Below are 22,919 nucleotides of genomic sequence, written 5' to 3' on the forward strand. Positions count from 1 at the left end.
AGAAGTGAGTCATTTATCCAAGTCCTGCATAAGACAGCTGGTACTGAACCTAGAGTTCCCCTCTTTCGTTGGTTCCTCTATCCTCCTCCTAACACCTCTCCAGGGCCAATCTTCTCTCTGTCTTCCCTCTACTTCATTAGATCAGCTCTCTATTTCCCAGAATGTTAGAAAGCTCCCCAAGGTAGTGGTGGGGAACAGGCAGTAAGACTGGAGGTACTCCATTTTCCAATACCTTTCTTTATTTCCTGAGATGAATAAATAAATTGATGGCTGAGGGGGATGGGGTGAATACAGAATAGGAGCTGGCAGCATGCAGCTGGTAGGAGAGGGCTGTGGCAGCCCTGCCCCTATGGGGACCCCACTCATCCTGGGCACGAGCCAAAGCTCTCTAGGAACCACCATGAGAGAAACTTTTCAAGTTCACACATACTGTTGTAAAGGTTACCCAGTCTCCCCTCACCCCCACAGGCGAGATTTCATGAGATCCAGCATCAGGGCTACTTCTGCACCCCAGGGGCCACACCTGCCCAGGCCTGAGTTCCTGTGCTCCTCCATAAGGCAGGAAAGGGGTGTTCACCCCACTCTCCAAAATAAATCAAGCTGCCCTGAGTGTCTATCTGGAGAGAGGCCCAAACAATGGGGGCAGCCTGGGTGGGAGGAGATCCTGCATGTGGTGACAGGGATTATCTGCCCTTGATGAAGCCCTCCAGCACTCGGTCACTGCGCTCTGACAACCAGTACCCAGTCATGGCTGCCACAGCCCCGATGAAGATGGCAGTGAACACCAAGTCACCCTTGGCAGCAAGTGTGGCCAACGCGCAGATGATGACACCAAAGAACATCTGCTGCAGCACAACCAACTCATCCTCTGTCATCTCTGAGAAGAAGCCCGCCGACTCTGTGGAGGAGGAGATGATGCAGCCTGTCATTCCTACTCCTGTTCCTGGCAGTTCCTGGAGCTATCCCAGGACTCCCACATACTCAGTTGCTGCTGCCAGGACTGCCCAGCACACCAGGCACACAGCATTGTTTACTGCTCAGGACTCCACAAGGCCAGTTACTCCAGTCTTGCTAAATGGAAAACAGGCTCAGAGAGGTGGAGGGGCTTGTCCAAGGCTGTGCAGTGGGCAAGCTGGGGGCAGAGCACATGCAGTGCAGTTCCAGCACCAGACCATCCCCATTTGAATACCAACTCTGCAACCTGCTTGCAATGTGGCCCTAGGCAGGTTGTTCTGCCTCCCGGCATCTTAGTTTCCACATACATAAAATGGAGATGGGAATCCGTATGGCCTTGGATTGTTTCAAGGAGCTAAATACATTAATATATTTCATGTGCCTGGAACAGTGTGTGAACACAGTAAGAGCTGTGGAAGTATTTCCTAAAGTCATGGCTGTGATTACCCTTCTCAAACTTCCAGCCTATGGCAGCTCTCAGGCACCCAAAGCAAGGAGTGGTGCTACCGTATAGATGAGCAACAGGCTTAGCAGGGTGACTCGATGCCAGATTAACTCTCATTCTGCTCTGGGAGGTAAGGCCACTAAAAGCCAGGATGGAGAGAAGGTGCAGGATCCGGGACTCAGGGCAGCCTCAGTGGGGGGCTGAGTGGCAGTGGGGATGGGATAGGGCCTATCACTGCTGCCACCACCTGGAGAAGGGGCTCACCTGGGATCTGCTCCTTCACACAGATGCCTTCCACCTGTTTGTAGCCCTCAGCACAGATGCAGCGATAACCCCCCTCAGTGTTCTCACACTGCTCGTTCTCTCCTGGACACACTGCAGTCTCACACTCATCCACATCTGGAGGGAGAGTGGGGAGCGGTCAGAGTGCTAACTGCAAGGCTCCCACACAGCACCCCTGACTCAATCCCATTCACAACCTGACATCTCCCTCTCTTCTTGCCCAGGCAACATGCCCCCTTCTTTCCCCTCCCTGCCTGTATTCCAGCCCCTCTCAATTCATGGTGGACAAGGCCCTCCCAGATGCCTATGCCCATCGACAGAAGACTCACCGAGACACTTGGAGCCCACCTGCTGGTAGCCAGGACTACACTTCTTGCAGCGGCCTGGCCCTGCTCCCATGCAGCCCAGGCAGGCCTTGGCACAGTCTAGAGAAGGGGGAGACAAGCATGACAGCTGCCCCTAGGCCTGGGGAAGCACTCAGAAGAGGAGGCCCAGGGGACTCTGGAGTCTGAGAAGGCAAAATTTTGGAGGGATAGGCACGTAGCAGCGCCTCCTCCCCTCCTCACACCCACACTCCTTCACAGGAGTGGACACAGACCTCGGCACTCATAGGAGCCTTCTGTGTTCACGCAGAACTGGTCAGCCCCACAGCTGGCTCGCTCGGTGCCACATTCGTCGATGTCTGCAGAGATGGAAAGGGTGGGGATTTCAATCCTTAACTAATTAGCAGGGAAGCTGAGGACAGGGTTGTCAAGGTAAGCCTTCTGTCGATAGCTTAGTCTTTACACTTGTCCCTGTGAGTGGTGAAGCAGGAACCAAACCAAGTAATGAACCCAGGTTTCCTGACCCCACATTCAGTGTCCTTGTTCCTCTGGCTAAACATTCCCCAATTTTCAAGACTTAGCCAAAGTGACACCTGCTCCAGGAAACCTTTCCTAATTCCTCACCACCACCTCCACTGAGCTGCATTCTGGACCTCCCTCTCTAGACATAGGTCAGTCTCCACTCTAAGTGCCTGGTTACTTTTCTGCCTTCCCAGCCAGGATGAGATCTCCATAAAGATGAGGACGGTGTTTGTCTACCTCAGGTGTGTGTGTGTGTGTGTTAGAAAATGAAGCCAGGCCCCACCCATCCTCCCTAGGACCACACAGGGCCCCACTTACCTACACACTTGAGATGATGCAAGGCCCAGCCCTTCTTGCATTGCAAACAGTTTGATTCCTCAGGTCCCGAGCAGCGGGCACAGGGGCCAAAACAAGCTGGGTGGAATAGGTGTGGTATGAGGATGGGCAGGCAGGTGCCCTTTCTGCCCTTGCCCAGCACCACACTGTTGGCTACCTACCCGAACATACCAGATGGCTGGCGTTGCGCTCCGCCTCAAAGTAACCAAGGCCACACTGGCCACAGGCCTCACCCCCATAGCCGGCTTGGCAGTCACAGTGCCCGCTGCCCCCTCGTGTCCCTTCCCCTTCGCACTGCCCGTAGCCACCGCAGGGCTTCTCTGTGCCCCCAGGACAAGCTGTGGGCAGACACCAAACTGGGTGAGACCATATGTACCATCTTGACATAGAAGAGTATGTTCTACATAACATCAAATACATTTGGAGAGGAAAGTTAATTTTCATGATTACATATTTTGTCATAAAACTGAACAATCAATATCCTATTATGGAATACATAGCTTGTGTACAAATATTTTTTTTCCTTTTGGTGGTGCTGGGGATTGGGCCCAGGGCCTCACACATACGAGGAAAGCATTCCATCTCGGCATATATCCCCAGTCCCAAATCTTTTATAGATACTGAACTGACCATTTTAGTAGCTCTAGCCCTTTATCTTCAGGAGCTGGTAGTAAGTTCAGCTCTTGTATCAGGACTGGGGAGAGGCATGGATGGCAACAGAAAGGTAACTTAGTCTGGTCTGGCACAAGAAATGAAGAGGACAGGGAATCGGCCTTTCCCTAACACTTGGTAATAACCACAACTGCATCTTGCTCAGTTCAGTCCCTGTACAGTTTTTCAAAGCCTTACCCTACTGATTTGCTCATCTCACCTGCCCCTGAGACAGCCAAGAACTAATTAATGTTCAGAAGTTATCCGAATAGCTTCAGCTCACATAGCCAGCAAGGAGTAGAGCCAGAACTAGATCCCTGGCCTCAGCAAACCCCTCCCAACCCCCAAGAGGAACTTGAGAAACTCACGAAGGCAGGAGGGCCCGAAGGTGCCAGAGGGGCAGCAGAGCTTCAGGGAATCTGAGCAGAGCCACTGGAAGAGATCTGGGGCTTCCTGCTGCCTGAGGCAGGAGCAGGTTGGGTAAAAGGGAGGGGATGCTGAGACAGTGTCAGAGGTGCTGCTCAGCCCCCTACTGCCCAGAGAATCTCTGATTCCACCCATGTTGGGCATAAGGCCACCTGACCATGCCCTTTTCTCATCTTGCAGAGTTAAACAATCTCAGCATGGGGGCTTGGGTTCCCCAGAAAGTCCTTGGAAGATCTGGGGTCAGAAGACACTTAACTGGGACATGCACACAACTCCCTACTTCTTGACCAAGCCAAGACTTTGCCCCTGGGCCATGCCTGTAACCCACTCCCAGGGAGGCCTCCATGTCACTCACTTGTGAAACCACCAGCTCTCCACCAGCTCTTCACTCAGCTCCAGCAGGCGGTGGCACTCGAAGTCTGACTTGCTGCACACACCCTCCAGCACCTCTACCAGGCGGGTCTCACTAAAGAAACAGGGCAGGGTGGTGGGAACATGCTCTGCCCCGTCTACCACCCTCAGAACTCTTGCCACCTTTCTTGTGCTGTGATGACATCAAAGGAGAAGCCATGTGGTATAATGGAAGGGGCACTGTTTCTGGTCTTAATCTAGTTGTTTGACCTTGGGCAAGTCACTAAACCTCTCTGAACCTCTGTTTCCTTAGCTATAAAATGAGGACAATATCTCCCCTCCGGGTATGTTAGATAATACCGCAGTTCCTGCACATGAACAAAGGAATATACCCTTGCTGAATAGATATGATTAAGTATGTATCATAGGACTGGGAATGTAGCTCAATGGTAGAGTGCTTGCCTAGCATGTCTGAGGCACTGCCAAAAACAAAAAAAAACACAAAAAAGGAAAACAAAATATGTGTGTGTGTGTGTGTGTGTGTGTGTGTATCATATAACAAATGTTGGCATGGAAAATGGAGAAACTGGGAACCCTTCTATACTGCAGGTAGGAATAAAAAATGGCATAACTGGCTGGGCATGGTTGCACATGCCAGTACTCCCAGCAACTCGGGAGGCTGAGGCAGGAAGATCACAAGTTCAAAGCCAGCCTCAGCAACTTAGCAAGACCCTGTCTCAAAAAAAAAAAAAAGCTGGGGGGCTGGGGATATAGCTCAGTGGTAGAGTGCTTGCCTTGCATGCTCAAGATCCTGGGTTTAATCCCCAACACCCCCCCCCCACACACACACACACATAGGGCTGGGGATGTGGCTCAGTGGTAAAGTACCCCCGGGTTCAATCCTTGGTACAAAAAGAAAGGAAAAAAAAAAGGTACAATCATGGAAAAGAGGTTTCTCAATAAGTTAAACATGGAGCCATCATATGACTCAGCAATTCCACTCCTGGACATCTCCCCGGAACGACAGAAAACAGGTGTTTAAATAAAAACTGTACATAAAGGTTCATATCAGTCAATCTTCATAAGAGCCAAATGGTAAAAAGAACCCAAATATTCATCAACTGATAAATGTTTAAACAAAATGCAGTGTATCTGTTCATTTATTCAGTCATAAAAAGGAACACTATACTGCAATATGGATGAACCTTGAAAACATTATGCTACATGAAAGGAGCCGGACACAAAAAGCTATATATGTGGTATGATTCCAAAGGAATCAGCAAATCCACAGAGATTTCTGCTTCATTAAGGGAGATTAGTGGTTCCCTGGAGGAAGTGAAGAATAAGGAATGACTACTTGGAGGATATGGTTTTTTTGGTGAGGGTAATGAAAATGTCCTGAGCTAAGCACATGACAGACCCCTGTAATCCCAGCTCCTGGGGAAGCTGAGGCAGGAGGATTGCAAGTTGAAGGCCAGCATTGGTAATTTAGGGAGACCCTGTCACAAAATAAAAAATAAAAAGTACTGAGGATGTAGCTCAATGATAAAGAGCCCCTGGGTTCAATCCCCAGTAGTGAAAAAAATAAATAAATAAAAGGACGTGTTCTGGAAATAGATAGTGGAGATGTTTACACGACACTGTGAATGTACTAAATGTTGCTAATAGTAACTTTTTACGTGTATCTTACCACAATTTTTTAAAAATTAATATATAAAACTTGGTGTATTGTGTATTTAAAGAATTTGGCACGGTGGCTGGCATATAGAAGGTGATTAAAAAACACAACAACAGCAAAGAAATAACCCAGGAGTCATAGCCAAGGGGTCATCTTGGCCAATCCCCTCAGTCCTAAATGAGGAAACTGAAGAACACTGGAGGAAAGGAGATTGCCCAATGTCATAGACGAACAAATTTTTTTTTTCTTTCTTTGGCTGTCCTGGGGATTGAACCCAGGGCCACTCTACCATTGGAGCCACATCCCCAGTTCTTTTTATTTTTTATTTTGAAATAGGGTCTAGTTAAATTGCCCAGGCTGGCCTGAAACTTGCGATCTTCCTGCCTTAGCCATTGAGATTATAGACATGCACCAGCTGGCCCAGCAAAACTTTTAATCTCTGGTGGGCATCACAATATAATCTTCTCTTTCCATAATCCCATGAGAGAGGCAAACAGGTATTAGTATCCCCATCTTATAGGTGAGGAAACTCAGAGGATAAGTAACTTCCCAAGGTTACAAACTGGTAAGGACTGACGATCAGGTCTGTCTAACTCCAAGTCTTTACTGACCCCTTCTCCCTCAGATTTTGAAAAGGTAAAGGTGTCCAGGTGTGGTGGTGCATACCTATAATCTCGGCAACTCTGGAGGCCAAGGCAGGAGGATTCCAAGTTTAAGGCCAGCCTCAGCAATTTAGCAAGGTCCTAAGCAAGAAAACCCCATCTCAAAATAAAAAATAAGAAGGGTTGAGGGATGTGGCTCCAGGTTAAATGGCCCTAGGTTCAATTACCTGCTTAAAAAAAAAAAAAAAAAGGAAAGAAAGAAAGAAAAGGTAGAAAGCCTAGGGCTCTCGGGTCCAGCTTTCTGAATCTCCCTTATTTTCCTTGTGGCTTTATGTACTGACTATATGTTGACAACCAAATTCCTATTTCCAGTTCCTGCCTCTCCCATGAGATTCAGAGTAGATTGGAGTCTACTTGGATGTGTAGTGGACATCTCAGCCCAACACCTTCAAACAAAGTACCTGATCCCAACCCCTCCCCTCAACCTTCTCTGCAGTCTTAGCATCTCAGAAAACACATGCACTATTCACCCAGTGGCTAGAGTTTTATTCTACTTTTTCTCATACCTCTATAATCTGTCAACGAATCCTATTGGTCTACCTGCAAAATATACCCAGAATTTGACCTCTTGTTTCCATATCCACCACCAGATGCCATGCTAGTTCATGCTGCGTTCATGCCTCGGCTATACTCTAGTTGCCCAAAGGAATCTGCTTCTTCCGTCCTGGTCCCCTACAGTCTGTTTGTCACAGCAGTGTGAGTGATCTTTTCAAGAAATAAATAAGACCACATCACTTCTCTACTCAAAACTTTCCCATTACACTCTAGACAAAACCTAAACTCCTTTCTGTAGCCTTCAATGCCTAGGCCTCTGCCCTCAATTTTCATCACCCTCCCTTTTGCTCACTACATTCCAGCCATTTCTGAGATAGATCACGATCAGTCCCACCCTGTGCGCAAATCCCTTCCCACTTTCTCACACAGCTTACTTCTTTACTTCAGGTCTTTGTTCAAATGTCACACCTCGAACACCTTGTCTCCCACCCTCTGCAGTCTACCTTGTTGCTTTACTACTCTTGATCTGATATACTTTACTCATTCACTGCTCATCTCCTCTACTAGAACAAAAGCTCCATGAAAACTGGACTTTACTTCTTTGTCTACTCCTATATTAACATGTTCTGTCATATTCACTGAGTAAGTGCTTGCCAAAAGCTCCAAGATTGAGACTGGGAGATAGAGTATGCTTCTCCTCTGCCCACATCCTTACCTGTCTTTGTATTTAGACAACTTTTCTTCTTCCCAGGCAGTGTTTCCACCTCCAAAATTGTCCCGGATAGTTCTCTCCAGGCCCTAGACATGGAGAAATTTTAATAACAGCTAAAGTAAAGAGACTGACACATTTTGGCACTTTACTATCTAACTGACCTGGAAACTGAGGCACCGACAGGCAACTTGCGTATGGTCATCCCACTACAAAACTATTGTAAGGGACTTAAATGTGAATACATGCAGATGTGCCTCTGAGAGCTTCCTACTCTCTACTGCTGAGCTATAATAGCTGAGACCCCCACCGTCAAGGCTGATGGTACACCCACCTTGTTGAAGCTGTCGACCAGTGCCCGGCAGGTATGACACGGATGGGGCTCAGGTGGGGGAGAAGAATGGGGAAGAGGAGAGGGCTGGAGACAGACAGGACCTGGGAGACTGAGGAAGAGGCTCAGGCCCCAGAGCAGAGCTGGGACTAGGTCCTTCGGGGACATCTTTACCCAGGATGAGGACCTGCGGATAACAAGGGACGATAAGGAGCGAGGAAGGTTCACTGGAGAAGTCAGGTTCCAGATGAGAAAGAAAAGAGTCGGTTCTGAGGTGCCGCAAGTCAGAGAACCCAGGCCTGCGTAATTACAAGTAAAGGAAAATAAATTGGGGGACTAGAGAGGAGGGAGTGGGGTGGGGTGGAGAAAGAAGCTTGCTTAATCTTCAATTCCAGAAAATAAATTATCCCCGTTACCGTAGGGGAGGTGGCCGGGATCCTTGGCAAAGGGACAGGAGTCAGCCCATTGTTTTAGGGTCCAGATAAGAGTTATTAGTGGTCAAATCCACAGAAATTGGGAGAAAGGGTCAGATTCCAAATACTGGGAGAGAGGAGGCCGGATGGGCGGTCTTGGGGGAGGAGTCCGGAACCCCAGTCTTGGGAGGAGGAGCCCGGAACCGGATATGAAGAGAAAGGGTCAGGTTCGGAGCTTCGCAGGTAGGCAAAGTCACGGCTCACGAGTCAGCAAGGGAGGATCCACACCCGCCCAGACCACGGAGGAGGGAAAAGCAGCTACAGCCACAGCCGCTGGGCGCCGTCAGCGACGTCTTTTCACCGCCGCGGCTACCACCGCCTGCGTAAAACGTACAACCTCCACCAGCGCCGCAGTCCGGGAGGTGGAGCCTTCCTCCCAGCCAATGGCGGCGGGCCATGTGCCATTACGTCGCTCCAGGATAACCAACCAGAGGCGGCGACGGGTTGCACCTGTTCGCGCTTTAAAGGGCCGCAGGGTTAAAAGAGACTTCGCTTGCCAGCCTAGCTGCTCCGCGGAGAGGCACGTATGAACAACGAGGATAGAAAAATAGCGTACGCCTTTATTCAAGTCCAGTCCCCGCCCCAGGTTCCATCCCACGCCTCAGCTCTGGGGCTCCCAGGGACTGGAAGCAGCTGTCCAGAGCGGGCTGAAGGGCCTGGGACACTTGCTCCGCCCACTCCTGGAGCAGCCCCGGGTGGGAGGCGCTGGGTCCCTGTAAGGCGCCTAGGAAGTCCAGCAGCTGGGAGGGCAGTGAGAAGACTGGCACTGTGCGGAACAGGTCGGGTACGGCATCCAGGTGGAGTAGTCTGTCGAAGCAGGCCCCAACGTAGCTGCCCGGCGCCCGACCTTGTGAGAAGTCTGGCAGTACGCAGCTGAGCGAGGCGGCGAAGGCGTCGTGCGGGCCGTGCGCCCCCGGCGCCGCCGCGCCACCCTGCAGCCACTCTCTGCACAGCGCCACGGCCCCAGGCGAGAAGAGCAGGACCACCACGCCGCCCTCCTGCAAGGTCTGGCGCCGCTGTGCGTGGAACCAGGCCAGGGGACCCTGAGCGCTCAGCTCACGGCGGCTCCACAAGTCTACAGCCACGCGCAGCGACAGCTGGCTCAGCGCCGACGCCAGCGCACCCACCAAGCGCTCGAAGCCCACGTCATCCGCAGAATAGAGGAGCAGAGCCGCGCGGCCCCTGGCGGCCACTGCAGGAGAGAACAGAGGAGAGGGCAGAGACGAGAAGGCCAGCGGCCGGGGCCCCTGGGTGCAGTCTCCGACCTGCGCTCGCCCACACTAATCCCCCGAGCGGACGACCTGCTTCCACAGCCTCAGCCACCCTGCGAGGGAGAGGGCCGAGGCAGCCGGTGAACTCGTCCACTGCTTCCCTCGGGGAACTCCCAGGCCCACTGTGGCTCTCCTTCTGGGGAGCGGAGATCGGGAAAGCACTCACCTTTCACGCGATCCTTTTTGCAAAGGAGTAAGAGGATCAGCGCAGCGGTAACGAGAAGGCAGGCCAGCCACACCAGGGCCCAGCGCTTGTGGATGTCTGAGAGAGCCAGGGAAGAACACGGGCTAGTTAGACCCCTTACACTTTGTCTTTGTTTTGGTTTGTGTTTTGTTTTATTGGTACTGGGGATTGAATCCAGGTGTGCTTTACTGTGAGCTACACCCCCAGTCCTTTTTATTTTTTATTTGACACAGGGTTTCACTGAGTTGCTAAGGTTGCTGAAGCTAGTCTCGAACTTGCAGTCCTGCCTCAGCCTTCCGAGTGGCTGGGATTACAGGTGCAAGTCACCAGGCTTGGTGAAACCTTATGCTTTCACCCTACTGAGGTGAAAAATAGGCATACAGAAATGAAATTATTGAAAAAGAAAAACAAAAAGTAAAAATAGTAATAAAAGCAGAAAAAAAAAAGAAATGAAGTCATTGTCCACAACACACAATAGAGTGAAAGCCAGTGTATTCACATAACTCCATTATTTAGGTAAACTTAGTTAAGCGAATTTACATTCTGCCTCAGTTTTCATGACTGTAAAATTGGAATAACAGTAGTGCCAACTTCATAGAGTTGCACACGAAATGTTTATATAATGCTAAGCAATGTAAGTGCTCAAATGACAGCTAACATTGTCCCCTAAGCCTCGGGTTGCTGGCCCTTGACCTTCCTGTCTCCCTTGACTGTGGTACCCTCCAACCTGGTATCCCTGTCCTGTCTTTTTTTGCCTCAGGTTCATTCACTCTGTGGTATCCTCAAAGATCTTCTTAAAATATACATTTTATTATAACCCTTCAATAAAATGGAAGCTCCTGTTGCAGTAAATATAAAACCCAAATTCCCTGCCTGGCCTCTGCATCTTCACGTTATGACAGAGGCCTGTCTGCCTCTATCCATGCTACCTTGGAATTTCTGCCAAAGAGTATCCCACAGACTTCATAAAAATGTAATCCTGTTCACCTAGCTCAGTCTTCAGAGTATGTCTAGAAACTTCCCTGAACCCCTTATCCTACCTAGGTCTCCATTATATCCATTTACAACAGAACATTTTATAGTACTTCTATAACTTCAATAGCTCACCCTATTGTAAGCTCAGTTTTGTAAGTATTCAATAGCACACAATTACTAAATTTAATTGGTTATTTGGCTTGTCTTTTATTCTTCCAATAGTGGAGGCAAGATTGTATCATTTTGTGGTACTGGAGACTGAACCCAGAGGTGCTCTATCACTCACTGAGTTACACCCCCCAGTCCTTTTAAATTTTTTTTTTTTTTTTTTAATTTTGAGACAGGGTCTCACTGAGTTGCCAAGGCTGGCCCTGAACTTGGAATCTTCCTGCCTTAGCCTTTAATTGGGATTAGAAATGTGAACCACCACACATGGCTCTTTTTTTTTTTTTTTTTGGTCCTGGGGATTGAACCCAGGGCCTTGTGCTTGCAAGGTAAGCACTCTACCAACTGAGCTATCTCCCCAGCCCCCATATTTTTTTGAATAAAGGAATGACCCTCTGATTGATCTGAGTGCAGATAAGGACAAAACCATTGCATGTTCTGCACCAGGAATGGTCCCTGTCAAGATTCCAGCTCCTGATATGCAGAGGAAGGGCAGTTCTTGTAATACTTACACTTGTCCATGGGGCAGGCCCACAGTGCTCCCAGGTCACCATTCCACAACTGCAAGACACAAACAACCAAATTGAGAGCCCCCAGCTTGGGGTTTAACATCCACCAGTTTCTGGCCAGCCTCGGCCGTGCAAATTTCCCCAAACACATACCGCAGGTTTCTGCACACTACTCTGCACATTTTATAGCTGTCTACTGCCTAGCTGTCTACTCCATACCAAATCTGACCCACAAAAAGAGATCCTTCCTTGAATCTCTCTCTGGAACCCCAACTTAGCATCATGGGTATTGGTTTACTGGTCTCTAGCCAGCAGGGAGCTCCATGGAAATGGGAACTAAGCTTCTTTTACCCTTAACCTCCTCAGGGCTAGCTGCAAAAGACATACAAGTAATAGTTAAGAGCTAGCTTCAGGCCCATTGCTCTTCGGCATTGGGGCAAGGCCCTTCTGCATCTACTTACCTGCAAACACAGGCCTGACTGCAGATCTTGTATTAACTGCTCTCCAAAGTGAGCTGCCCTCTGTCAAACCAAGGAATGGGAGATGTCACCTGGGGTCAGCACCCTGGGGAAACCACCAGGCTCAGATGGGCAGAATTAGAGTGGGGAGGCATGCTGGGAGAGCTGAGAGGCCACAGAGCAGGGCCCAGGTCTGAGTCACACACACACACACCCATCCCCAAGATCAGCACAAGCCCTGACACAGAGTGTGTGGAGTGAAATTTTGAGACCAGGTTTGAGAAACAGCTGGACAGGTCTATGCCTCCATTGTCCCTCACCGTGGAGACTCGACTGGGCAGTGGAGTACAACCACTGGGTTCTAAGGCACAGAGCGATCTGTTGTCCTGGGGGCCTCGAATGTCCACAAGTAGCATATCATCCTTGAGGGGCCCTAGTGAGTCTGGAGGGAATGAGAGGCAACTGTGAAAAAGACCCAGTCTTATTTTTAAAAATGTTTTTAGCTATAGATGGACATGATATCTTTATTTTTTTATGTGGTGCTGAGAATTGAATCCAGTGCCTCACGTGTGCTAGGCAAGCACTCTGCCACTGAGCCACAACCCCAGCCCAAGACCCAGTCTTGCTGGGAGTTGCCACTTATCCCCCTCCCACGCTTCACCCCCAGCACCTCAGAGTTTCACCCTTATTACAGTGGCCTTGTCAGCCCCACTCACCAGCCCACAAACACTCTTGTAGCTTCAGTTTCTCCCAGATGCTCACCTGCTTGGAATTAAGGGCACAAGAAAATAGAGAACCTGGGTCAGGAAGGCCAGAAGAGAAGGGGCAGACAAGAGGAAGTCTGTCAGGTTGCACTCTGGAGCTGAGGTTGGGCAGATCTGAGTTCAAAGTTCCATGATTAGGAGTAATTTCATCTTTCTCAGTTTCAGCCTTGTGAGGTTATCTGCACTTAAGGGCCTGATGACCCTTCAAGCTTTTTTGAGGTGGGGGGGATACCAAGGATTTAACTCAGGGGCACTCTACCACTGAATGATATGTCCAGCCCTTGTTTTATTTTGAGACAGTACCTCACTAAGTTGCTGAGGGTCTTGTTAAATTGTGGAGGCTGTTCAACTTGGGATCCTCCTGCCTCAGCCTCCTGAGTTGCTGGGATTACAGGCATGCACTCCCCACCCCTTGCCTTAAAGCTCTTTTCATGTCTTAACCAAGCTCTTTATCACATTCCCTTCTCAACTAATCACCTCTTCAAAGAGAAGTTTCCATTCTCACCTGACAACCGTACTTAAAATTGCATCCTCAATCCTCCACCTTTTACCATAGTATTTGTATTCCATCTTAACACACTTACTATATACTTTAATTTACTTGTTATGATAGATTATTTGCCTTTCTCCATTAGAACACAGGTTCTCTGTGGGGGAAAGGGGGCATTTTTTGGTTTTGTTCACATACAGATCAAAGTGCCTAAAACCTGCCACAAAATGAATGCTCAATAAATCTTGAATGCATGTTTTCATGACCACCCTTTGAAGTTGCAGAGCAACCTATTCTACAAATGGGGAAACACGATTATGACAACAATAATAAAAGCAACTGATACTTATTGAGTGTTTGGTCTGTGCCAGCCCCTGAGGCAAAGCACCTCTCACAACCACTCTGGGAAGTAGTTATCATCTGCATTAAACAGATGAGAAGACTGACATTGAGAGAGGTGAAGTACCATGCGTAGGGTCCCATGCACTGCTCCCAAAGAGGAAGCTGGTAACCACTATGCATTAGGGGCTGAAGATCAAAGTGCCAGCAGAAGACTGTGACTTGTGTGGGATTCTATGTGGCCTCCAGCCCCAACCCAGTGCTCTGGTACCCCATTCTGACCTGGACACAGAGATTGGGGTGGACTTTCAGCAACGGGAACTCATGGGCCTTCTGCAAAAAGCAGGGAAGAGACCAGGTCTTGAAAGGGAACCCCTGGGTTCCCTCCCACCTCCCACCCTGGGCGCTGCCCTCCACCTCGCTTACATTCACAGTGACATTCTCCTGGGGCAAGGGTGGGACCAGCGGCTGGCAGGGACCACCTCCCGGTGTCTGCCAGCATAGCACTGCCTCAACTGACAGTGAGCAGGGGGCGTCCAGCCGCCAGGTCCGCAGGGACAGCAGCCTCAACCGTGCGGCACGCCAGAGGTTCCGATGCGCGCGAGGGTCTGCAGGAGAGGATGAGGGTCAAGTTGCGCCTGACTTCTGTCAGCGCTGACCCCAATCCCACCTCTGGCAATGTGCTCACCCTCCTTGAAGGGGCAGATGCTGGTCCTAACTGAGTCGGGCGTCAGGGGCCACACCTGGAAAGAAGAAAGGGCTCTGCTCAGCTCTATTCATCTTACCCAACCATCCAAGAGAGGGTGCTAGGGTACTCTGCTAGGCACTGGGGACACAATCACTCAGCTGGTATCTCATAAGCACTTATCAGGTCTTCTCAAAACTTTACAAAGCTCTAGAGATGCAAAAATTCATTCTTTCACCTAATACTATGCTGAACATAGGCAATATCTTCATTCAACAATTTCCCCCCAGTTCTAGGGACATGTGCTAGGCAAGCACCTTACCTCCCAAGCCCTTCCAGTAGTCTTTTTAAAAGCACCTATTAATTATTCATCAAACCTTTAATTAAGAGTACCCACTATGTGGTTAGGCATTGTGTGTGGCAATGAGAACAGTTAAATTACAGCAAACATTTCCTTCTTAAGCATCTGCTATGTGTCCTACCACTATGCGAGGCAGTGGAGATTCATTCATTCATTTAACAGTTAGCACCGACTATATGCCAAGCCCTGTGCTAGGCTCTGGCAAAGTTACACATTTAAATCAAATATGCTTTGCTTGGGCCCGGACTGTAGCACAGTGGTGGAGCACTTTCCTAGCATGTGTGAAGCCCTGGGTTGGATTGTTAGCACTGCATAAAAACAAATAAAATAAAGGCATGCTGGCCATCTACAACTACAAAATAAATAAATAAATAAATAAATAAATAAAATATGCTTTGCTTGCCTTCAAGGAAATTGCAAACTCAGAGTGGTAGTCATGATAAAATATGTAAATAGATTAGTAAGTCATTCATTTATGAATATTTATCATCTATTGTGTACAAGAAGAAGCTGATGGTTGTCCAAATATGAAAGGAAATTATTCATAGACAAGGAAGGAAAGAGGAAGTACAAGGGGGATTTGGAGCTAGGAGAAACCAGGTGTTTAGAGAAAAGCTTTGGGAAAGAGGTGCCAAATGACCTGGGAGGATTTGGTTGTATGGAAAGAGGTGAGGGCAGTTCAGAGAGTGGGCAATACCTGAGCAAAGGCACAGAGGCAGCTGTACCTTGGTAAATAGCTCCACTGGATATAACAAATTCCTATAAAGGGGAATCTTGGAGAACATTTAGTGGGGAGGGTTCATCTGGGGATGGAATATGGGGTCCAGAATGCCAGAGAAGTGATGGGAAGGGAGATGGGGCTGGAGGTTCTTGAAACAGTCTAGTAGAAAGATGACAGAGGCCCAAACTGAACTGAGATAGAAGCAGGGTGAAAGAGAATGAAAGGCACTAATGTTGAGAAGCCAAATGAATGGGACCTGATAACCAATTAAACGTACACTCAGGAAGAGCAAAGGGCCAACATACTGAAGCCAGAATGTGACACACACTTCTTTCTAATAGCCCTATGAAGCTGGTACTATTATATTCCCATTTTACAGATAGGAAACAGGCTCAGAGAGGTAGTGACTCCCCAAAGGTCACACAGATAGCAATGACAAGAGTGAGGACTGAAAATAGACTAACTCCATAGAATGAACTCTACCCTCCATGTGAGCACGAAGAGGGAATTAAGGAACAGAGGAAGGCTTCAAGGAGGAGATGATGGCTGAGTGGACTATGGACCATAAGTAGGAGTCATGTGGCTAGAGGATCAGGAAGAGCATTCTAGCATCTAATAGGCAGAAGGAATAGCACAGTAAAGGTCAAGGGAGGAGCAGTCACTCTAGGGAACCACAGTCTCCACTTCAGAGAAGAGTATTGCGCATGGTAAGACCAGGAAGGTGGGGTCCGCCCCCCTCTCCATCTTCCCTGTCCCCTTCCCTTGGTGCCCAGCTAGACTTTGTTCCTACCTGTATACAAAGGCAAGGAACTAGGTCTGTATGGTTCAAGGTAATGGTCTGTGGTCCAGTCTGTGGGAAAAGCATAAGGACAGAAGTTGGAGAAGACAAGGAAGGGGAAGGAGGTAGTGGGGTGGGGGATAAAGGAAACCGGACAGGCAAAAGTTCCCCTATCAATGCTCCCTTACTTTGGGTGTGTCCTCTTCAAGGGTCCCCTTTGGTAGTACATGCACATTCTTAGCATGGGCACTGGTTTAGACTGAAAATGGGCTCAGAGAGGGTGAGGCCTCACCAGGTTTTTGTGCCACCAGGGCTTGGGGGGACCTTGGACCTGATTCCAGTACAGTAAGAGGCCGTAGTGCTGCTCCTCAGAAACGGCCAGCACCAGGTGCACATTGTCACCATCTGTAGACACATTGAGCCAGGGCAGGGCTGAGGGAGGGGAGACACAAGGAAAGAGGGCAGCTTAGACTTCCTTCACCTCTTCTGCATACCTAAGTCTGGGCCATACTTACCAAGTGACCCTTTGGTCTCCTTCAAACCCGTTAGAGTAGGAGGCACTTGGAGAGCAGAGACTGCATCTCCATCTAAGACCAGACACTGTCGCCAGCCACTGGCTTAGGGCCAAGCCCACAGAGGTCCAAGTATGTGATCTTGGGATAGCTCTTCTTTCTGCTGCTCCCTCTGCAGCCAGTAGGATCCTGTAACCTCTTTAAGACAAACCACTCTCCTCTTCTCAGAACCCCATATGGTCCTCCCCTAGTGCTCCCAGTAAAAGATGGAGTCCCTACCCAGTCTAGGTGCTGTGACCTCTCTAACCTCATCTCCTAGCACCTGTGCCCTTAATTATTCTGCTGCAGACACACTGGCCTCCTTAATACTCCTTAAATACACCAAACATACTCTCACCCAGGCCCTTTGCACAGGCTAGTCTCTCCCGATGGAACCCTTGTCTCTCAAATGGCTCCTCCATCACCTTCTTCACTGGAATAAGGCCATTCCACTGCTGCAAACCCAAACCTTCCTATCCCTCTTCCTTGAATTTTATCCACAGCTCTAATCACCATCTAACTTACTATCTACTTCACATCTCCATGTGTTTATTGTGTCCTCCCTCGCCCCTACCCCAACCCCACTCCCAGGTCCATAAGTCAGGAATTTCTGTCAGTTTTGTTTATTGATTTATCCCCAGTGTCTAGGGCTATGCCTGGAGCACAGTGATTACTTAGTAAATATCTTTTGAATAAGTGAAGCAATGTCTATTGAATGAACCAAGAAATGAAATGCAGGAGGTACATCTGTGTTTTCAAAGTCCTGGTGCTGACAGATCTTTATGAATTGCCAAAGAAGCAGGCCAAGTTTAAGGAACCAAAAAGAAAATGAAGTTGAAAAATTTAATGGTTAAAAAAAATCGAGCTGGGGCTATAGCTCAGTGGCAGAGTGCTTGCCTAGACGTGTGAGGCACTGAGTTGGATCCTTAGCACCACATAAAAACAAACAAATAAAATAAAGGCATTCTGTCCATCTATAACTACAAAAAAAATTTTTTTTAAATCACAGTTAATCCCAGTGGCTTGGGAGGCTGAGGCAGGAAGTTCACAAGTTCAAAGCCAGTCTCAGCAACTTGGCGAGACCCTGTCTCTAAATAAAACAAAAAGGGGCTGAGAATATGGCTCAGTGGTTAAATGCCATTGAGTTCAATCCCCAGTCAAAAAAAGAAAGAAAAGAAAAAAATCACAGTGTTATCTGGGCGTGGTGGTGCACGCCTGTAATTCCAGCAGTTTGGGAGGCTGAGAAAAGAGGATTGCAAGTTCAAAGCCAGCCTCAGCAACTTAGCAAGGCCCTGAGCAATTTAGTGAGACCCTGCCTCAAATTTTTAAAAAGGGGGTTGGGGATGTAGCTGAGTGGTTAGGCACTCCTGTGTTCAATCCCTAGTATCAAAAAACAAAACAGAACAAAACAAAACAAACAAAAACAAAATAAAACACAGTGTTTAAATCTTGATCTGGGTTCCAGTTATGCAAGTGTGTGTGTATGTAAACACTCCTCATTGAACTGGACATTAAAATTAATGTACTTTACGTACCTTTCTATAGGTATGTTATATACAAAGAATAAAAACAAAACAAAAGAAGGGTGCAGTGGCATACTCTTATAATTCCAGCAACTCAGGAGGCTTAGACAGGAGGAGCCTCAGCAACTTAGTGAGGCCCTAAGCAACTCAGTGAGATCCTGTTGCTAAAAAAATATAAAAAAGGGTTGGGGATATGGCTAAGTGGTTAAGTGCCCCTGGGTTCAATCCCTGGTACCAAACACACACACACACACACACACAGACACAAAGCAAAAAAAAAAAAAAATCCAAATAATGCACACAGGGGGAAAAAATCAGAAAAAAATCAGAAACTTGCCTTTCTTTTTATAGACTTATTATTATAATTTTAATATATGGATGAGGGCACCATAATCTTGACAATACTTTGGGCCTCTAGATGTTCCTGGTATGAATAAATATTTGTCAGACATGAGAAATTCATTTTGTTATTTCCATTGCCTGGCACAGATAGCAGCTACAGTACTTTATGTGTTATGAATGAATGAATGGGCTTTGTGAGTTTCTAGGGTGTGGCAACCCCAATCTGAAGCCAACTCCAGGAGTCCCTCACATGAACTCCAAACCCTGCCCCTCCCTCCTCCCAACCCCATGGCCCTAGCCCCTACCCCAGCAGCTCTGGATGCTGTCCCGGACTTCCAGCCCCCTGCAGTCTGGGGAGAGATCACAGAAATGCCTCCAGTGGGACTGGGCACCAAAGAGAGAAGAGGGGCAACCCAACCCATGGGGGACACCCTATCCCCTAAATACTACCCACATCTGTCCAGTGCACAAAGCTCTTCCTGAGGAGCTGGAAAACCATGTCACATGGGGAGAGGAGGTCTAAGGGACTGAATCAGTCCCTCAGGAGGACGAAAACTCAGACTCTAGCCTGAGATGAAGGATGACTGGGAAAGAGGTGAAAGCAGGAGGGGAGTGGCTGGAGGGGACAGAAACTCTGAAGCTAGGTTGTGGGGCTTCTGAGGCTCTGCAGTCACTTACCAGGCAGCTGCTGTGTGAGGTTGAGTTCTTTCTGATACCTGGGCTGAGTATAGGACCAGATTCGTACCTCAGCTCCCAGAGCAGCCTCGAAGCAGTCAAACACTACAGAGCCCTGTAAGGAAATGGAATAGAAGGCTGGTGGTACAGGGCTCAGAACCCAGACTGAGGGCTTGGGCTTCTCTGCATGGACCACTCTGCTCACCACCCACCTTACCTAAACAATGACTCTTTTACACTATGTAGCCTGAAATCTACCATCAAAGTTCCCGCTGAAGGTCTCCAATTCTGAAGCAAACATCCTCTGTAGCAGTGTGGATGGGAAAAGAATGGGCCCTGCCCCAACCTCTGCTGGCCTGACCACCTGGCCAAAGCTAAGCTAATGAGACACCCCGCACAAATGTGGACATCCCTACCCTGTAGAAGTGGTTTTCATACCAAGCACCTCAGAAGGACTGAGGTGGGCTAAGCAATTGTCCCAGTGCACAATGTACCAGCTGGGGCCTGGGTGTGGAGGGGTAGTCATAGAGTTTGAGTGATTTGGCCCCAGTGGAGATAGATTTTCCAATGGTGTATGATGTCCTGAGGAAGAGAGAAGGCCCAACACCTTGAACCAGGTGCACATACCATCAGATGGCAGGATTCTTAGATCAAGAGTTCAGAGAAGTGCATGCAGCCCACAAACCACCCCTCTCCAAGCCTCAGTTTCTCTATCTGGAAAATAAGGGTAATAATAATACCTAGTTCATGGCAGGTAGTTCTCAGGATTACAAAAGAAAGGAAAAATCTATTGCTATCCTGCAGCAGTGGGTATTATGCCAAATGTTTTACAGATATTAACTTATTTAATTCTTAAAACAGTCATATGGGCTGGGGTTGTGGCTCAGTGGTAGAGCGCTTGCCTAGCATGCGTGAGGCAGTGGGTTTGATTCTCAGCACCGCATGTAAATAAATTAATAAAATAAAGGTCTATCAGTATCTTTTTAAAAATTTTAAAAACACAGGTCATATGCAGTAGGACTATTTTTTTTAAAGTAGTATCCTCCCAAATTTATTTTTTGTCATACCAGGACCTTAATCCAGGAACAGTTTACCACTGAGCTACATCCCCAGTCCTATTTGTACATTTTATTGAGACAGGGTCTTGCTAAGTTGCTGAGGCAAGCCTGGAACTTGTGATCCTCCTGCCTCAGCTGCACCAGTAGCTGGGATTACAGGAAGGAGGAAGGAAGGGAGGAAGGGAGGAAGGGAGGAAGGGAGGAAGGAAGGAAGAGGGAGGGAGGGAGGGAGGGAGGGAGGAGAAGGGAAGGGAATGAAAGGGAAGGGAGGGGAGGGGAGGGAGAAAGAAGGTGGGTGGGGAGGGACCCAGGGAGGAAGGAAGGAAAGAATGACAAGAAAGATAAAAATACCCACAATGATATACCACTACATACATAGTAAAATGGCTAAAATTTCCAATTACAATACCAGTGTTGACAAAGATGGAAAGCAACTGGAATTCCTATGTACTCAGTGCTAATGGGGTATAAGTAATAGAACTCTCCTTAATAGTTTTTCACAAAGTCAAACATATGAGGTAGGATATTCTCATCCCCATGTTACAGACAGAAAAAACTGAGGCACAATGGGAGATAAGGCATATGAAAGGGTTTTCTAGAGTTCATATCTAAAAGGTGGTTACTGTGGTTATGAGGAGGAGGGTTTCACATACCACAGACTGACCAGGCTGCACCAGGGCAGCAGGCACTTGCACCTCCAGCAGGACACAGCGGGCAACAGGGTAGGCTTGGAAGGACAGCACGACTTGGGCCTGCAGAGAGGCTGTGAGCGACAGGCAGATGTCAGGCTGGTCAGAGGCTGTGGGCAGGGACCAGGGACCCTGGTGACGGGCAGCTGGGCCAACAGCTCTTCTTACCATTCCAAGGCTCCTCAAGCTCCAGGTCAGCTGCTCCTTTAAACTGTTTTTCCTCTCCAGGCTCTTCCCACTGCTCTGGAAGGACCACATAGCAAGGACCAGATCAGGTCCCCTGCTTTGGGTTGTCTTTGGTCATGGCTTCCTTCCAAAAAGTCCAGTGCTGAGAAGCATGGGTCAGGCCTAGGGAGACTGGGTGGACCTCGGGGTCCTTTGGCCAGTGTCATCAACATTGAAGATGCCTAGCACTGCCTGACACACTCCCTGGCCCTCCTGCCTGCCCTAGACAAGCTGACATGTACACATGCAGTCTCAGGATGACTCACTCACCATGCACAGCCAAGTGGACAACCACACGTACACATAGGTCACAGTCGGTCTCTTGGTGGCACCTCAGCACCAGCTCTGTCTGCAGGTGCCTGGGCACCAGCACAGGGCCTGGGGTGGACACGATGTTCCCAGGCAAGCAGAGCACATCACCATCTGTTTATGAAGGGTGGGGTGGCAGCTAAAACTGTTCAGAATCCAGTTTAGTTGCACCTACACCCCAGAGAGCCAAGGAGCTAGGCTTTCCTGGGATGAGGGTGAGCAGGGAAGGCATGGGGCTAGGAAGGGTTCTCTCCCTTTCATCAGCTTGGGAAGTTCTTTTTTCTATAAAAATGGAAATACTGCCGGGCACGATGGCAAACGCCTGTAACACCAGTAGCTCAGGAGGCTGAGGCAGGAGGATCATGTTCAAAGCCAGCCTCAGCATCTTAGCGAGGCACTAAGCAACTCAGTGAGACCCTGTCTCTAAATAAAATACAAAAAAGGGCTGGGGATGTGGCTCAGTGGTTAAGTGCCCGAGTTCAATCCCCGGTACCAAAAAAAAAAAAAAAAAAGCCCAAATACTTACCCCAGAGGTGACAGGAGAGGCCCTGAAAGGGTGGGGAAGTAGACTCAGAATTTATGTCCCCAAATCTAAGCAATGTCCCCGGCCTGAGGCCCTTGCCCACCTCTTTCCCAAGTTCCCTATCCCAAGTCTCCCTCTAGAAAAAGACTGAACCAGCCCCCTCCCATTCTTCTCTTCCCCCATCTATACCAGACAGACCAGCCAGGGCGGTTCTGGTGGCGGAGGCAGTGACAGGAGCCAGACTAAGGATTTGATGGGCCATAGCCTGAACCCTGAGCCTCCCCAACCGTCCCAGGACCTCAGACTCACCGAAGAGCAGCGGGCAGCATCCTGAGGCCCCACAAGCCTCTCCAGAGAGACGACCACGGGGTTTCGGCCCAGTGCCAAGGACAGTAGGAACCAGGGCACAGGCATTTTCCAGGTGCCAGGAAGCACCCAGGCCTGAGGCCCTGTCCTGCCCCCCCCACGGGGGGGCAGACACCCTATCCCTGCCCCCACTCAGCCCAGTGTCTGTAGGCAGTGGAGTTGGAATGCCTCCCCAGCCTCAGGGGTCCCAGCACTTGAGAGTTTATGAGCTCCCACTCCTGGGAGCCCTGACTCCAGTCCCAGTTCCAGCCGAGTGCTTTCGATTTGGCTCCCAGCAGGCAGCCGGCTGTTCCCGCCCCGCCCTGCCCTGTCCCTCCCAC

The 22,919-nt window shown here is 48.9% G+C and overlaps 2 protein-coding genes across 6 annotated transcripts; both read right to left on the bottom strand.

Annotated features, from left to right (window-relative positions):
- Positions 1-217: 217 nt before the first annotated feature.
- Positions 218-9,085, bottom strand: Creld1 (cysteine rich with EGF like domains 1). Of its 3 annotated transcripts, none has more exons than XM_047534632.1 (11): positions 8,843-9,085; positions 8,169-8,352; positions 7,841-7,923; positions 4,295-4,405; positions 3,882-3,973; positions 3,024-3,200; positions 2,845-2,940; positions 2,280-2,363; positions 2,011-2,106; positions 1,664-1,798; positions 218-898 (listed from the first exon to the last, which is right to left on the bottom strand). In XM_047534632.1, exons 1-11 carry the CDS (start codon positions 9,034-9,036, stop codon positions 684-686), a joined length of 1,467 nt encoding a protein of 488 aa, XP_047390588.1. In that variant the 5' UTR covers positions 9,037-9,085; the 3' UTR covers positions 218-683. The 3 variants fall into 3 exon arrangements, with proteins under 3 accessions (XP_047390588.1, XP_047390589.1, XP_047390590.1); XM_047534633.1 differs by having other exon boundaries at positions 8,867-9,084; XM_047534634.1 differs by having other exon boundaries at positions 8,582-8,982.
- Il17rc (interleukin 17 receptor C) lies at positions 9,057-22,872 on the bottom strand. Of its 3 annotated transcripts, XM_047534635.1 has the most exons (18): positions 22,543-22,872; positions 22,237-22,258; positions 21,672-21,824; positions 21,345-21,419; positions 21,141-21,250; positions 19,433-19,544; positions 19,060-19,104; positions 16,631-16,770; positions 16,351-16,410; positions 14,482-14,536; positions 14,220-14,401; positions 14,076-14,126; positions 12,917-12,962; positions 12,521-12,642; positions 12,204-12,263; positions 11,746-11,794; positions 10,076-10,171; positions 9,057-9,830 (listed from the first exon to the last, which is right to left on the bottom strand). In XM_047534635.1, exons 1-18 carry the CDS (start codon positions 22,645-22,647, stop codon positions 9,199-9,201), a joined length of 2,115 nt encoding a protein of 704 aa, XP_047390591.1. In that variant the 5' UTR covers positions 22,648-22,872; the 3' UTR covers positions 9,057-9,198. The 3 variants fall into 3 exon arrangements, with proteins under 3 accessions (XP_047390591.1, XP_047390592.1, XP_047390593.1); XM_047534636.1 differs by lacking the exon at positions 19,060-19,104; XM_047534637.1 differs by lacking the exon at positions 14,076-14,126.
- Positions 22,873-22,919: the final 47 nt, after the last annotated feature.

This window comes from Sciurus carolinensis, chromosome 19, assembly GCF_902686445.1.
Source record: "Sciurus carolinensis chromosome 19, mSciCar1.2, whole genome shotgun sequence".
NCBI classification, from domain to species: Eukaryota; Metazoa; Chordata; class Mammalia; order Rodentia; family Sciuridae; genus Sciurus; species Sciurus carolinensis.

Bases quoted from the DNA above. Each gene is read 5' to 3' on its own strand.
- Creld1 (XM_047534632.1), bottom strand. From the start codon at position 9,036: ATGGCCCGCCGCCATTGGCTGGGAGGAAGGCTCCACCTCCCGGACTGC. The intron at 7,924-8,168 runs GTGGGTGTACCA...CTCCATGTCTAG, and splicing joins TGGTCGACAGCTTCAACAAG to GGCCTGGAGAGAACTATCCG. The intron at 2,941-3,023 runs GTAGGTAGCCAA...TATTCCACCCAG, and splicing joins CAGCCATCTGGTATGTTCGG to CTTGTTTTGGCCCCTGTGCC.
- Il17rc (XM_047534635.1), bottom strand. From the start codon at position 22,647: ATGCCTGTGCCCTGGTTCCTACTGTCCTTGGCACTGGGCCGAAACCCC. The intron at 14,402-14,481 runs GTGAGCACATTG...CCTCTCCTGCAG, and splicing joins CATCTGCCCCTTCAAGGAGG to ACCCTCGCGCGCATCGGAAC. The intron at 10,172-11,745 runs GTAAGTATTACA...TGGCTCTCTCAG, and splicing joins GGCCTGCCCCATGGACAAGT to ACATCCACAAGCGCTGGGCC.